This window comes from Aspergillus wentii, assembly GCF_001890725.1.
Source record: "Aspergillus wentii DTO 134E9 unplaced genomic scaffold ASPWEscaffold_9, whole genome shotgun sequence".
In the NCBI taxonomy this organism is placed as follows: domain Eukaryota; kingdom Fungi; phylum Ascomycota; class Eurotiomycetes; order Eurotiales; family Aspergillaceae; genus Aspergillus; species Aspergillus wentii.
In genome coordinates, this window is record NW_024467840.1 from 1,574,598 (window position 1) to 1,586,927 (window position 12,330).

Genomic DNA, 12,330 nt, shown 5'->3' on the forward strand with positions numbered 1-12,330 from the left:
ACGGTACGCTGCATGGGTTCAGCACACCTAACAGGATCTTAGCGGCCAACTGGTTTTCATTTAAGAGTCCAACCCAAGGGCCCGTCCGGTGTTGGGGATACCAAATTTCTCTTCTTTCTCTTCTCTCGTCAACTACTCTCCGGGGGATATCTACCTACCCACCCTCTCACCTTTCCATCTCCAATTCAATCATCCATCATCCATCATCTCAATTATCTCATTCTTGGCAACTTGGCAATTTCAATTCATAAAAAATGAGCCACGCCTACTACCAACAAGACCCGTATCAACAACGGAGCCCGTATCTTGAACCAGAACAGGCTAGCATGCGTTCTTCTCGTGGGAGCCGAATGGCTATCGACTCTCTGTTGAACCCTTCAGATGGCAATGAGTCGCCCAAACCCCGGATGCAAGATGTCCGGCACCCACCGCAATACTCGCCTCACTATCCCCCCAGTCCTAGCCACTACTACTATTACACCACCACTGCTACCACCCACTACCCAGATAACCGCCACTCTTATGCAGAGGGTACTGCGGCATCACCTCAAGACCACATGTATCTCTCCTATCGACCACGATCAACCGACTCCTCACCGGACCCGTACTCGCGGGACCGCTACGACTCGGTGTCCAGCAGCTCCAGCAATGCCGCTGAGCGCCGTCGACCCCCGCGTCCCAAGTACGAAGAGGAAGAGATGTACTTCATCTGGTACCACCGGGTCGACCTCGGCCAGGAGTGGAAGGAAGTCCGCGAGTGCTTCAACCACCAGTTTCCCAGTCGCCAACGTCGTGGCTTCCAGGGAATCCAGTGCAAATTCTACCGCTTCATCAAGGAGAAGAAGTGTCCCACGCTTCGTGAACAACGGCGCATGCGTGACGGCGAATTCCTCCGCGAGCCCTCGACAAATCTGGTCGAGAGTAACGCGCCTAAATTCGGCGTGGTTGAATGGGCTGGTGTGTGGTTTCCATGGATGCGAGAGAGCAAAGAACAAGTTCTCAGACATGCTCCGCGGATGACAATGTGAGAGTCACATTCATGCCAACCTAAAAAACCAACTCTTTACGGCCGTTACTATTTTTTTTCTTTTTCTTTCTGCACGATACCTTTGAATTTTCAACATTCATGACGGAGAAATTTTTCCCCTCCTATACTTATTGTCTTTCTTTTTTTCTTCTCTTTTCTTTTTTCTTTTTAATTCTTACATTACATGGGAGGCTTTCTGAATCATTTAGCACACTGCATTTACATTGGTCTGTTAGCCTGGGTCATTTTGTCTAGGCCAAAAACTTTGGTCACCGGATACTGGTTATGGGAATAATGCCCATAATATTACAATCAACTACATTCTACCTTACGATATCATCAATCAAACCAAATAAGCCATAATCACTTCTTCATGGTATAGTAATTACGTCCGACGGAGTCCATTCCATCCGTGTCTGAACACCGTACCGCACAATACCAACACTTATACCGACAGTATCACGTATCATACAGTACCATACCTGAAATCCAAAAATACCGTACACCGCACTCTGATTCGCCCATCCCATGCGGTTAAAGTTAGCTAGTTCATTCCTCTCGCACTTACTACGTCCGATTAGGCAAGAGGGGCGGTTTCTGGGCGGATTTGATTTGTTCCATGTATCATGTCTGGCTCTGTCTGTCTGTCTGTACCTTATGTACCTACCTAGGTGGTATAGGTATGTACTTTTGTTGGTATGTATGTAGGTTGCATGTAGGTCTGGGATATGATATATTGGATAGATTCGAGTATGTTGGAATTACGAAATATATTGGATGGTGAATGTACGGGGCATTGGTTAGAGACATGTGCTTACTTGCTTTGCTTGATGGTAAGTATTTGTATTTTTATATTGATTTTTCACTTCGCATTCTTTATCTGGTTTGTAATCGACGTCATGTCATGTCGTGTCATGTCACATGTCACGTCCATATACCCTATATGGACGGATGTTATGTACGAGATGTATATCTACTTTGGTGATATAAATAATTGATACTGTCTTTTCTTTGCTTCTACTATTATCCACTCAGTACTCGGTATTATCTCTGTATAACCCGAAGAACTCCGTAGGCGTAGGTGGATAGACTGATTGATTACATGCAGGTGGGTAGTTGAACTAGACAATCCTTCAATATGTTTAGGTTTGTCTATTTTCCAATATCTTACGCCAGCGAAGTGTCTGTCTATCTTAGGTATCGTATGGTTTTGAATATACATGTTCAAAGATACAGAAGTTTGCAATTCCTCAGATTTTGTTCAGGGCTGACGGGCTGGGCTGTGTATGAGGCTTAGCTACGGAGTTGTTAAGAGTAGACGTGACAAAATAGACCCCTAACGAATGGATTGCCGCTGAGTAGGCGGAGGATCTACGATTCCAGTTCGCAGTCGCATCCTTCTTCAACACTCGGGTGGACTCGATGGAGTGGGTGGAGTATTATTCAGTATGATTGTCGAGATCCTAGGCTTACCGGGGTTTGAAACAGTAAAATCGCCTGAAGGATTCTTAATTTTTGCTTCTTCTGCTTCTTTCCTCCTCCCCGAAGGATTGCTGTGCTTGCTGTGCCTCTTTGCCTAGAAGGTTAGGGGGATCAATCATATTACATATTACATCCATCAGACAATCCTTTTTATGGAGCCGTGGCTGGAACAGCCTTAAATCTTACTACTTCGCCTCGTAGAATCATTATTCTGTACAGTACTCCGTGCATGGGACGAATCCCGCCCCCAACTCTGCTGGACAGCCGTTCTAACACCGCCCCCGATTCTCTTGTATCAAGGTGCAATGCGCTCTCTTGAAACATGACTCCTTCCACTGTATACCCGATCCGCGCTGCCTCTTGCTTATGCAGTTCCACAGCCTGCCACCTCACCACATGTCGGTCAGCCTTGGAGTATGGAGTAGGGATACGGTCTTCTGGCTGTGCCAAAGACTGGTGGGTCATCAGATCCTTCCGTAGATCCTTCACTGAGCTCATCAGCCCGTTTGCTGAAGACCGGCTAGAACACCCATAGTGGGATACAAGGGGTTCGGCCAATTGACTGCGCCGGCCGGGGCCGGACGGGCGAGACTGCGGCGACCTTGTAGCTGCGCTGGAAGGCGGTATCGCCAGGACATCAGTCTAGTATGACTGCCTTGAGCGATGAGGCGAAATGGATTCCATCCTCTCGCATAGCTTATGTGAGTTGGATGGCGGTGTTGCACACGCTGTGCGACAATATGTGCAGGAGGGCGTGGGCCTTCTGGGTCTGGGGGTGGTTTCTGCTACACAGCTGGACACGACGATGCGACCGATTACATTACGAGCAGACGTCAGTCGAGAACAGCGCGGAATCAGCGAATGCTAATCTCGATGGTGGGTCTGATGAGGAGAATGTGCGCCTGGGGGAAGAGTCGGTGATGGTCGGTGATAACTCACTGATGTGACGAGGAGTTGCGCCTTCAAGTCATGTACAAAGGATGATGGTCTAGAGGTAAGGGGACTGTGCTATGATCCTGTACCGGAGGTTCGTGATAGTAGATGCCTTGGCCAATGGTCGGAGCGAAAGGGGATTGCGTGGAAGTGGCCATCTTGAAGATGTATGCTGGAAGACTTAATCATACGGTGCAGCAAGCTCAGCCAGCCATCGAAGAGCCCGGGGTCTGATGTCTTCCCTCCACCCTCAAACCATCCCTGCAAACTTCTCACGTAAAAGCAGCTAGAGTATACAGACTACACGAGTCTCACTTACCAGATAGTACACAGCATGACGCATATCCAGTTGTTATGTGATGGCTCTAAACAGACAATGCTTCACCATTATACTTCATACGAGCCTTGCTCAATTATGACCAGGGATCGAGATGAGCTAGGCACCATTGGCTGTTGGTTTCCTGGAGGGAATGGCAGATCCCATCCAAGATATGCAACATGCTCCATGGTGGCAGATCCTAGCACCGGGCCAGAACGAATCACCATGCTGAAGCCGAAGTCCCATCTGTAGGTGTCTGAGTTCTTTTCGTGGGACGATCCTGCCAACAAAATCAACAAGTCGACATATCCAACCGCAGGTTGCATCGACGATCGAAGGGTTAACGTAAGTAGGGGGAAGAAGTCTGGAAGAGAAAAGAACGGTTAGTAATGCTCATTTCCTGGTAAACATTGGTAGGAACAGACACAGTCAACCACTCTGCGGGTAAGTGGACTCACAGCTTGCTTACTGCGAGGCATTTCCTGGTAAGACGAGAAAAGGGTTGCTTTTGCAGCAGGATATTAAGCATGGTGGTCTGCTTAGGAGGAGTGAAATTTCGAGGACAGGCTGGGAGTTGGTCAATCTGGTCCCATGAGTTTGTCAAAGCAGCAGTTGGCACTCAATTGGCACTGTCTGATGCTACGTTCCAGGTTAGTGCTTCCTGTAAAGATTCCGTTTCTTGTTGTAGCCTGATGGCCATTATGCCCTGAGAGTGCCCTGTCTGGAGTAGAGTAGTTTGGAGGTTCCTTTGGATACCAAGATATGTCTGATGAAGACTGAGACACTTATTGTTGACTGGCAGAGAGATATTTCGTCTCTCATGCCTACCAAGGTGGGTAAATTAGAAAACAAAGAGGGAGCCCCTCGGTGAGTCCAAAAATTGAGTGCCACCCCTGCCACTCGGAAACCATTTTTCCCTTTTGGGATGGATTCAAATCCCGCGTCAGTAGTCCAAAGTACGGCATGCTTGTACTGACTGGATACGGCTACAATGTGCATACAAGTTCTAATACTGCGCGGGAACTGAATAGTAGATATTCCATGGCATCATTCAATCTAGATCAATCTAGTGATGAGCTAAAATACAAGACATTTGATGAGCGGCCTGTCAGATAGCGAGCTTTTTTTTTTTTTTTTTGTTTTCTTTTTCCGTTTTTGGTTTTCGCCCTTTTCGTTCCTCATTCTGTCACTTTCATCTACTTCCGTTACAAGATAGAAGAGATACAGGCTCAAATGTCACAAAAGATCCCACCAATTAGCCTTACTGTATGTCGTATTGTGGCATCTCGATAGAAACCAACGCCGGACGAGCAGTGGCCTCCAAGACGCCTAGCCGACGTATACCAGAACAGGCTGGGCAACACAGCTGCATCGATTTAGTCCACGTGCAGACCGGTAGCGAACTCGCAACTGTTCCAAGATGACTTGTTAGTAGCCGAAATGATGGAACGGACATCAGTAAGGGAGTACCCACGGGTCAGTCGCGTATTGAATGTTGCAATGCTCCCAATCAGCATCACGGACGATCATGCTACGGAAACGAACAGCGTCTTCAATGTTACAGAAGCGAAAGAGAACGTTGCGAGCCTAGTAAGCCATCAGTATCATGGAGGTGGTATTCGGGAAGGCTGACAACTTACGTCACCAGGAGTGTAGTGGTCCATGATCTTTTCGACCTTACGGTTGCTGCCGGCCGACATCTTCAGAAGCTGTCCCATGGTGATGTTCATGTCCACTCCCACGGCACGAACGACGCGAGTAGCACCGACAGAAAGGTTGAAAGACAGCTGGGAGCTGATCACATCCACCTCAGTGCCCATCTCCACGAACACGGTGTGTCTCTTCTCCCTGTCAAGGTCGATGCCGTTGGGGTACTTGTCATAGAACGCCTTGCAGGCATCGTGTTCGCAGAAGAGAATATGGGCGGTTCCTGAGGAAGAAACGTTGATGCTCTCGATGATACCACCATGGACTAGAGAAAGAACTTTGGCCGGAGCAACCCAGGTAGATGGGAGCCCTTTGATCATGATACGCCTGACTTGGGAAGCTGATAAATATATATTAGCACCAGTCGTTAATATCAAAAAGAATGGTTTAGTACCTGGTTTGCCACGCGCAGCTGGAGTACCCCAAGATTTGAAAGTCGTAAGATTCTCGCGGTCTTCCTCTTCGATAGCAGCTGGGCTATCATTCACGGTGTTAGACACGAGAGAAGGGGCGCCACCAGAAGCAGGTACGTCGTCCTTGGGCTCAGTATCAGGGTCGATCATCAGATCCTCGACAACAGCAGCCTGAGAAGCCTTGGTCTCGACATTAAAGTCGGAAATCATGGGTTTCTCATCGAAATCTTCAAAGGCATTGTCCTTCTGAGAGTTGGCCTCCGCTACGAAAGACATGAGCTGTTATCCATCAGAGGGCTTGAAGAGGCAGCAGACTCACCAGAGAAATCAGCGTGCTCAGGAGCCGACGTAACCAAGTCATCAAGAGCAGAGCTACCAGCAAAGTCGCCGATGGGCTGAGAGAAATCGTTCTGCGCACTGGAAGAATCCTTGACGGCCGCTTCAGACGCGTTTGAGGCCTGGCTAGCCCTAAGAGCGCGGGCAGCCGCCATAAAACCAACGGTATCGTCAATGTCAGCGACAGGAGCCATTTTTCTCGATGTCTCTAATTTATTTTCGGTGTGAGAAGTATCAGAAGAACTCTGCTCAGAGTGGGATGGGCGAGATTTTGAGGGGGAGGGTTTGTGAGAAGAAGATCCAGCAGAATTTTCTCTGTCGCCGTGGCCACACTAAGAGAGAGAAGAATATTAGTCGTCATAATCAGCTTCACTGGCTCTAACAAGAGAGGACCCTCTTGTGCCGAGAGAATTTCATGCAGTAATAATACCAAAAAGGAACACAGCCAGTGACAGGTAAGACAGGGTGATACGCCGAGAGAAGATGGGCATTTTAGGATGGGGACAAACCTCTGAGGAGTTCCTTTCTGTGCCTGGTTGACAGCTCTCTTTGGGGGCATGTCTACTCTCTTCCAGTCCATAGGACGCTTTGTCCATAAAAGTGGTGATGACACCTTGGATGATGCCTTGAATCCTTCTACCAAAGTCCATTTCCCCAGAGGGGGTTCGCCTTTCAGACATCTTTAAGCCTCTGGCACTGGTAAGGAAGGCTTTCAGTCACAGCGGGTCACGATAGTGGTTGAGTGGGAAGATGGGGAAGTCGATGAGGAAGTGTTTTTGGAGAGGTTGGGGGGAGGGGAGGAAAAAGAAGGACAGGAAGAATCTGATAGAGCCATGGTCAACTGTTGTGCTGGAAACAGTGGCAGAAAGGGCAATCCAGTTCTTTGATCGATATCGATGTTGATATAAAATCCCTTTGAAAACGGACAACTAACAGCAACAACGGGAACTTGCATAGAAATATACCAGAACAAGATGAAAGATCTTTGGAAGACCTTTGATCTTTACCAAACAACCCTGAGAGATATCAAATAATGGAAGTCTTAATTGTGAAGTTATATCAAAGTAGGAATATTTCTCAAAGGTGGTCGTTTCACTCAATTATGTACCCCCCCATTCTGGAGAAAGATATCAGATCATACATGATGATAGTAAGAAAAGAATAATCATGCCCCCAAACGCCAGATTGTGCAACATCATGTTTTGTACAAATGCCCAGTCTAAAACTCAAGATTGCGGAACGGGGATGTTTTCCCACCCCTTTTGGCCCTCCTTTCGATGCTCGACGATAACTTGAAGACCACGACGTCCGCAATATCCATCGTTGCTAGCAATGCGATCAACCTTCTGGAACGATCCGCCACCATCTTGTCTGTCAATGGCAACCCAGACCGTTTCCTGTACGTTCTCGCCAGGGATCTCTGTTCGGCGAGGATTGAACCAAGGCAAGCCAACGAGATGGTTTCCTATATTATGAATGACAGAGTATAGTTTCTCGAATCGACGAGTGGTCCAAAGCCAGGACAGGGTAGAGCGGTCATACGCAACCCGAACGTACGGGTTTAGATATATTCCGGTATCTGTGATCTCGTCTACAATCGACTGAGGCTCTTGAATGTCGGCGTGAATGAGGCAGCACTCTGAAGCTTCCCAGAACAGGTCATGGGAAGCACGGAAACGGACCGGAGATTGCCCAATGTCCAGAACTCTGGGGTTGGTATCTCGCTGTGAGGCTCTCTTCTTCACGGCACGCTGAAAGAAATTCGCATCAAAAGCCACCATTCCACCCCAGCAGCTACGGACACGCACAGCGTCCTTTCCGGATAGAACGTCTTTACGGCTTTCTCCCTTTCCGGCCGTGGAAAACCAAGGGAAGAAAGGGAGTCCCATGCTGTAGCCTTGGAGGTCTCGTGTTGCATATGTGTCGTAGAATTTGAACGGATTAATAAAATCAACGGCGCAGGCAGCCCGGTATTGGGCAACCCCCTTATCATCGGCATTCGTGGAGAATAAAAGCTGGATGGCATCAATAGGATCGAATATAATATCATTCAAATAAAGAAGCTTGTCGTAACGCGTCTCGGGATGTTCGTCCAGGGGTCGCAAGGCTCGATTCCGGACCTCAGCCAGGTATTCAATGCGCTTGATACGGTTCGATCCACCCGGTATAGTGACTGTTGGCAGATGTCCTGGGTCTAAATGCCTTTCGAATACGATAGACTTTTTGCACGAAATCTGTTTCTCCAGATCTTGAAGCGCACTCTCCCCTTCCGGTCCGCTATCATTCTCATATATACTCAGAAACACATTATCTCCTCCAAGCATCTCAATCAATTGAGACACTCTAGCGCCCCATTCCCCTCGTGCGAGTTCCCCATCACGGTCATACAAGCTTGCAGCGATAAAGACCTTTTCGTTCCGAGGATTGCCTCTACCGGGAGATGCCGATTGTAACACGGAATTTCGCAGTGACGAATAATGTGACGGTGGTCGCGTATAGGACGGCCGGAATATAGAGGTCAGCACCACGAGGGCGAGTATGATACCTCCAACGAAATGGAGGTAGAAGCAGGAGCGGCGGAATAGGAGACGCCGATAACAACCAGGGCGGGCCGACGCCGAGAAGAGAGGTCGGGAGGGTTTTAGGCGTTGGTACCCGGAGTAAGATGATGAAAATAGCCGTGATAGGAAAGGCGCTCTGCGAGTTAGGCGCCTAGCCCGCGGAGGTGTTTGCGACTCGAAATCGGCTTCGTCGAGATTAAAGGTTCCCTGAGAGTCGATGGATGATCGAGTGCCAAGCTCGTACTCATCTGGGTGGAGGAGGCGGGCAGACATGGCGGAATCGGTCACAGACAGACATGGGTATCCGAACAACTCAAGTCTTGACCTCCTCAATCGGTATGATTAACAGATTGTGGACGCTGCGATCTCGCCAGATATCATCGTGTTTAGGTCCCGCCAGCAGGGTCATGATTATGTCAGCGATGGGCTCTTGCGCCAAGAGATTCTGGCTTTCCATGCGGAGAAAAAGGTTTGGGGATCGTTGACGATCAGCGCGGCAGTTGATGACAGGCCAGTTCTGTCTACGCTGTGTAAGATGGTGATGAGAGAAAAGAGAGAAGATCTTGATTCGATCAAAGGGATGGAATGTGGTTGACATGACAGAAGTATCAACTGCAGGTCTACTAATGGTGCAACGAAGCACACAACCATCATGTCCCTCAACCCCAACATACATACTTCCGAAGTCGCCGTAACCCCACCTGGATGGAGTCATGGCTGTCATAGCCTACCGCAGAACAAGAGGACTCCTCCTGTGACGTATGTCATTCCCATCCTTTCCCATATCCTATTTGACCTTTTTCTTCCGCTAATCCAATCTTCTTGTCAACAGTACCTTCAGTCTCTTCTTGACTGTTCTCTAATACCTCTCTTCTATGCCCAGGGCGGAGTACAAACCTGGCTCATAACTACGTGACAGATAAAAAGACCAAACCCAAATCTATCCAAACCCACGGGCATACCTTCGGTCATAATGAGCAAATTCATGTTTGCCAACTCGTCTGCAAAGGTTCCGGGGGATGGCGCCCTTCCCGCCGAATTCACGATAACGGCTCCTCCATCCACGGATATCTGGTCCAAACCACCTGATACTGTCAGCTTCAACGCTCCTATTCTATACCGGACGGTCCCGTTGAGATCCTTCAAAAGAGCCAGGGTGTCCTTCAATGCCAACTGGAAGCACAAGTACGACCAGGGCGGACTCATAATCGTCTTGAATTGCACCGATGGAAGTCGAAAGTGGGTAAAGACCGGAATCGAGCTCACCCATGGTCGACCGCACCTCAGCACTGTGACAAAGGACCGATGGGCGGACTGGAGTCTGCTCCCTGTTCCATCGGGTGGTCCAGCAGCGACGCTTGAGATCAACAAAGAACCGGATAACAGTTTGTGGATCTATCTGGTCGAGGGCATTCAGAAGAATCCTCTGAGAGAGGTCACCTGGATATTTGAAGAGGATGGGGTTGAGGAATGCTGGGTTGGCCTATACGCCGCAAAGCCCTCGAACGAGAAGGACGACCTGGTGGTCAACTTTGGACATTTGATTATTGACGTGAATGAGTAAATTAAAGGGACAGGTTACCTACGTGTTATAATAAGATTGGATATAAAATGGTCGGATGTTACATCTTACATCTTGGATAAAGCGACATCCCAATGCAACTGGGTGTATCAAATGCCTTGGTTATCTCCATCGAACCACCCTCGACCAACATAATGCCAAGATAGAATGTGCATACTGCATCAAGAAGGGTGAAAGTGCACCTGTGATCAACTGAAGTGTAGTTCTTTTTAACTACTCTGTAGGTCAGCCACAAAGTGCTTGGTGGGTAGTACGAGAATAACTCAGGAACCTCTATGGCTTCCATGTGTAAGCTAGATATGCTCATCCATACACTGTATATTCTGTAGTGATTTATTCATCTCTTCCCCCCCCCCTCCCTGGCGTCTAAACCACGTTGGCTGCATACTGGCAGAGCAAGCTATGCAATCCACTGTTTCATGTCCATGTACTCTAAGAGGGGATGCCTCGTAGGCACCTACCTAGGATCTCTGCTAGTGCTCAGACATGAGCAACCACCCAGTGGGCATTCTCGCGATCAAATCCAAGACCCATCATTCGTGCATGCTCTGCTGCCTTATATCGAGTCAGTCTCCAGACCCCGTCGCATGGACTCAGACAGAGATCCCCGTGAGTCACCAGAGGCATTTTATATATGCGGCTCGGGCGCGCGGAATCATGGATCAAGGATAGCAACCTGGAATGGGAGACTGTCGGTTTCTATTCGGAGTAAGTGGGGATAGCGACAAGGCGGGCACCAAAAAACAAGGCGGTTATCGCGCCTTTTGAATTTGGTTGGAGAAAAACAATATTATTTATTATGTATTTAATTCGCGATCGTCGAATGATTATTCCTAGGACGACTACTAGTCTTGTTGGTAGTTCGGAGTAGTTGAAGATCGATGGAGGGGGAAACAGTGAAACACAGACTTGATTTGATTCATTCTTCAGCAAGCGGTTGTACCCGAGAAACAGCACAGTCCAGCAGTCCAATCATGGAGTTGGCCAGCGTGCAAATCCACCGGCGATGTGGTCATTGAGTGGATCAGTCGAGGATTGTAAGATTCTGACAAATTTACACACATTCACCCATTCCATCATCCGAATAACTACAAGCCATGATTTGGTACTATTTTAATAGCAGAAGAAAGGCAGAATGCCTGCAAGGCTGCAAGGGATGAAGAACGACTGTAGAAAAAACAGCGGCTGCAGTTCGCACTGTTAGCAGTTTAGCTGAATGTGTGACTGACTGTAGGCTGCCCCGCCCCCAATCCACCATCGCAGGGGCCCTAAAGTGGGATCAATGGATTAAATAATGAATATCCACGGAGGTCACAGCGGCTGTCCGAGTGTTGAGCCACACCCACGGTTCCTGTTCATATTAATCCTTACCAGCCATTACATCTCTTCCTGATCTATCCGGTTGTGCGTGGAAGAGAGAAGCAGGTGATCTTATCATATCTGATGCTGCCTACTGCGTAATCGGAAAACAATCCTTGTCCGTCTTCGCCACACTCCCTCCGCATCTTTTTCTCATCCTCTGACCCTGACCCGAATTCCCTGTCAGGTGTCGTGGTTCTTTACCTTCATTCAAATACTTTAACTAAAAAAAAAATAGAAAAATATTCAGCAAAGAAAAAGAATTCAAAATAAGTTTGCGGTGTGCCAGGTGTTCCACCACTTGCGGGCGCCCACGCCCGAGGGACTCGGAGCTTCAGTGACGACTCACGCCCGCCTGGGGGGGATACTTCGATCTCACTCGGTGTTGTACCCAGCATTCCCAATCCTCTGGAGCATCTCGGGTGTCACACTGCTACTCTAGGCATCGGGCATCGCACCCATCTCAGAGCTAGCTGTCGACTCGCATAAGTGCGCCTGTCGATCGTGTCCTGCACTGCGAATCAAGGCCCTGGATTCTGGGAAGTGATCTGTTGACCCCCTCCAAAGACCTCTCAGGCTGCCCTCCCTTGCACGACCGGATCTATCCACGC

The 12,330-nt window shown here is 48.6% G+C and overlaps 3 protein-coding genes across 3 annotated transcripts; 2 read left to right on the top strand and 1 right to left on the bottom strand.

Annotated features, from left to right (window-relative positions):
• Positions 1-326: 326 nt before the first annotated feature.
• On the top strand, positions 327-1,028 carry ASPWEDRAFT_55196 (uncharacterized protein; the record flags this gene model as incomplete). Its single annotated transcript, XM_040838167.1, has 1 exon — positions 327-1,028. One exon carries the CDS (start codon positions 327-329, stop codon positions 1,026-1,028), a length of 702 nt encoding a protein of 233 aa, XP_040684346.1.
• A 4,109-nt stretch (positions 1,029-5,137) lies between these two features.
• On the bottom strand, positions 5,138-9,051 carry ASPWEDRAFT_120814 (uncharacterized protein; the record flags this gene model as incomplete). The annotated part of the gene is made up of 9 exons (XM_040829020.1): positions 5,138-5,171; positions 5,236-5,348; positions 5,402-5,808; positions 5,863-6,144; positions 6,201-6,549; positions 6,727-6,905; positions 6,948-7,146; positions 7,225-7,293; positions 7,459-9,051. The coding sequence occupies 9 exons, from the start codon at positions 9,049-9,051 to the stop codon at positions 5,138-5,140; spliced, it is 3,225 nt and encodes a 1,074-aa protein (XP_040684347.1).
• Positions 9,052-9,515: 464 nt separating this feature from the next.
• ASPWEDRAFT_46318 (uncharacterized protein) lies at positions 9,516-10,698 on the top strand. Its single transcript, XM_040836737.1, has one exon. The coding sequence runs from the start codon at positions 9,752-9,754 to the stop codon at positions 10,340-10,342; it is 591 nt and encodes a 196-aa protein (XP_040684348.1). The 5' UTR covers positions 9,516-9,751; the 3' UTR covers positions 10,343-10,698.
• The last annotated feature ends 1,632 nt before the right edge of the window (positions 10,699-12,330 follow it).

Coding starts and splice junctions, on each gene's coding strand:
- ASPWEDRAFT_46318 (XM_040836737.1), top strand. CDS start 9,752: ATGAGCAAATTCATGTTTGCCAACTCGTCTGCAAAGGTTCCGGGGGAT.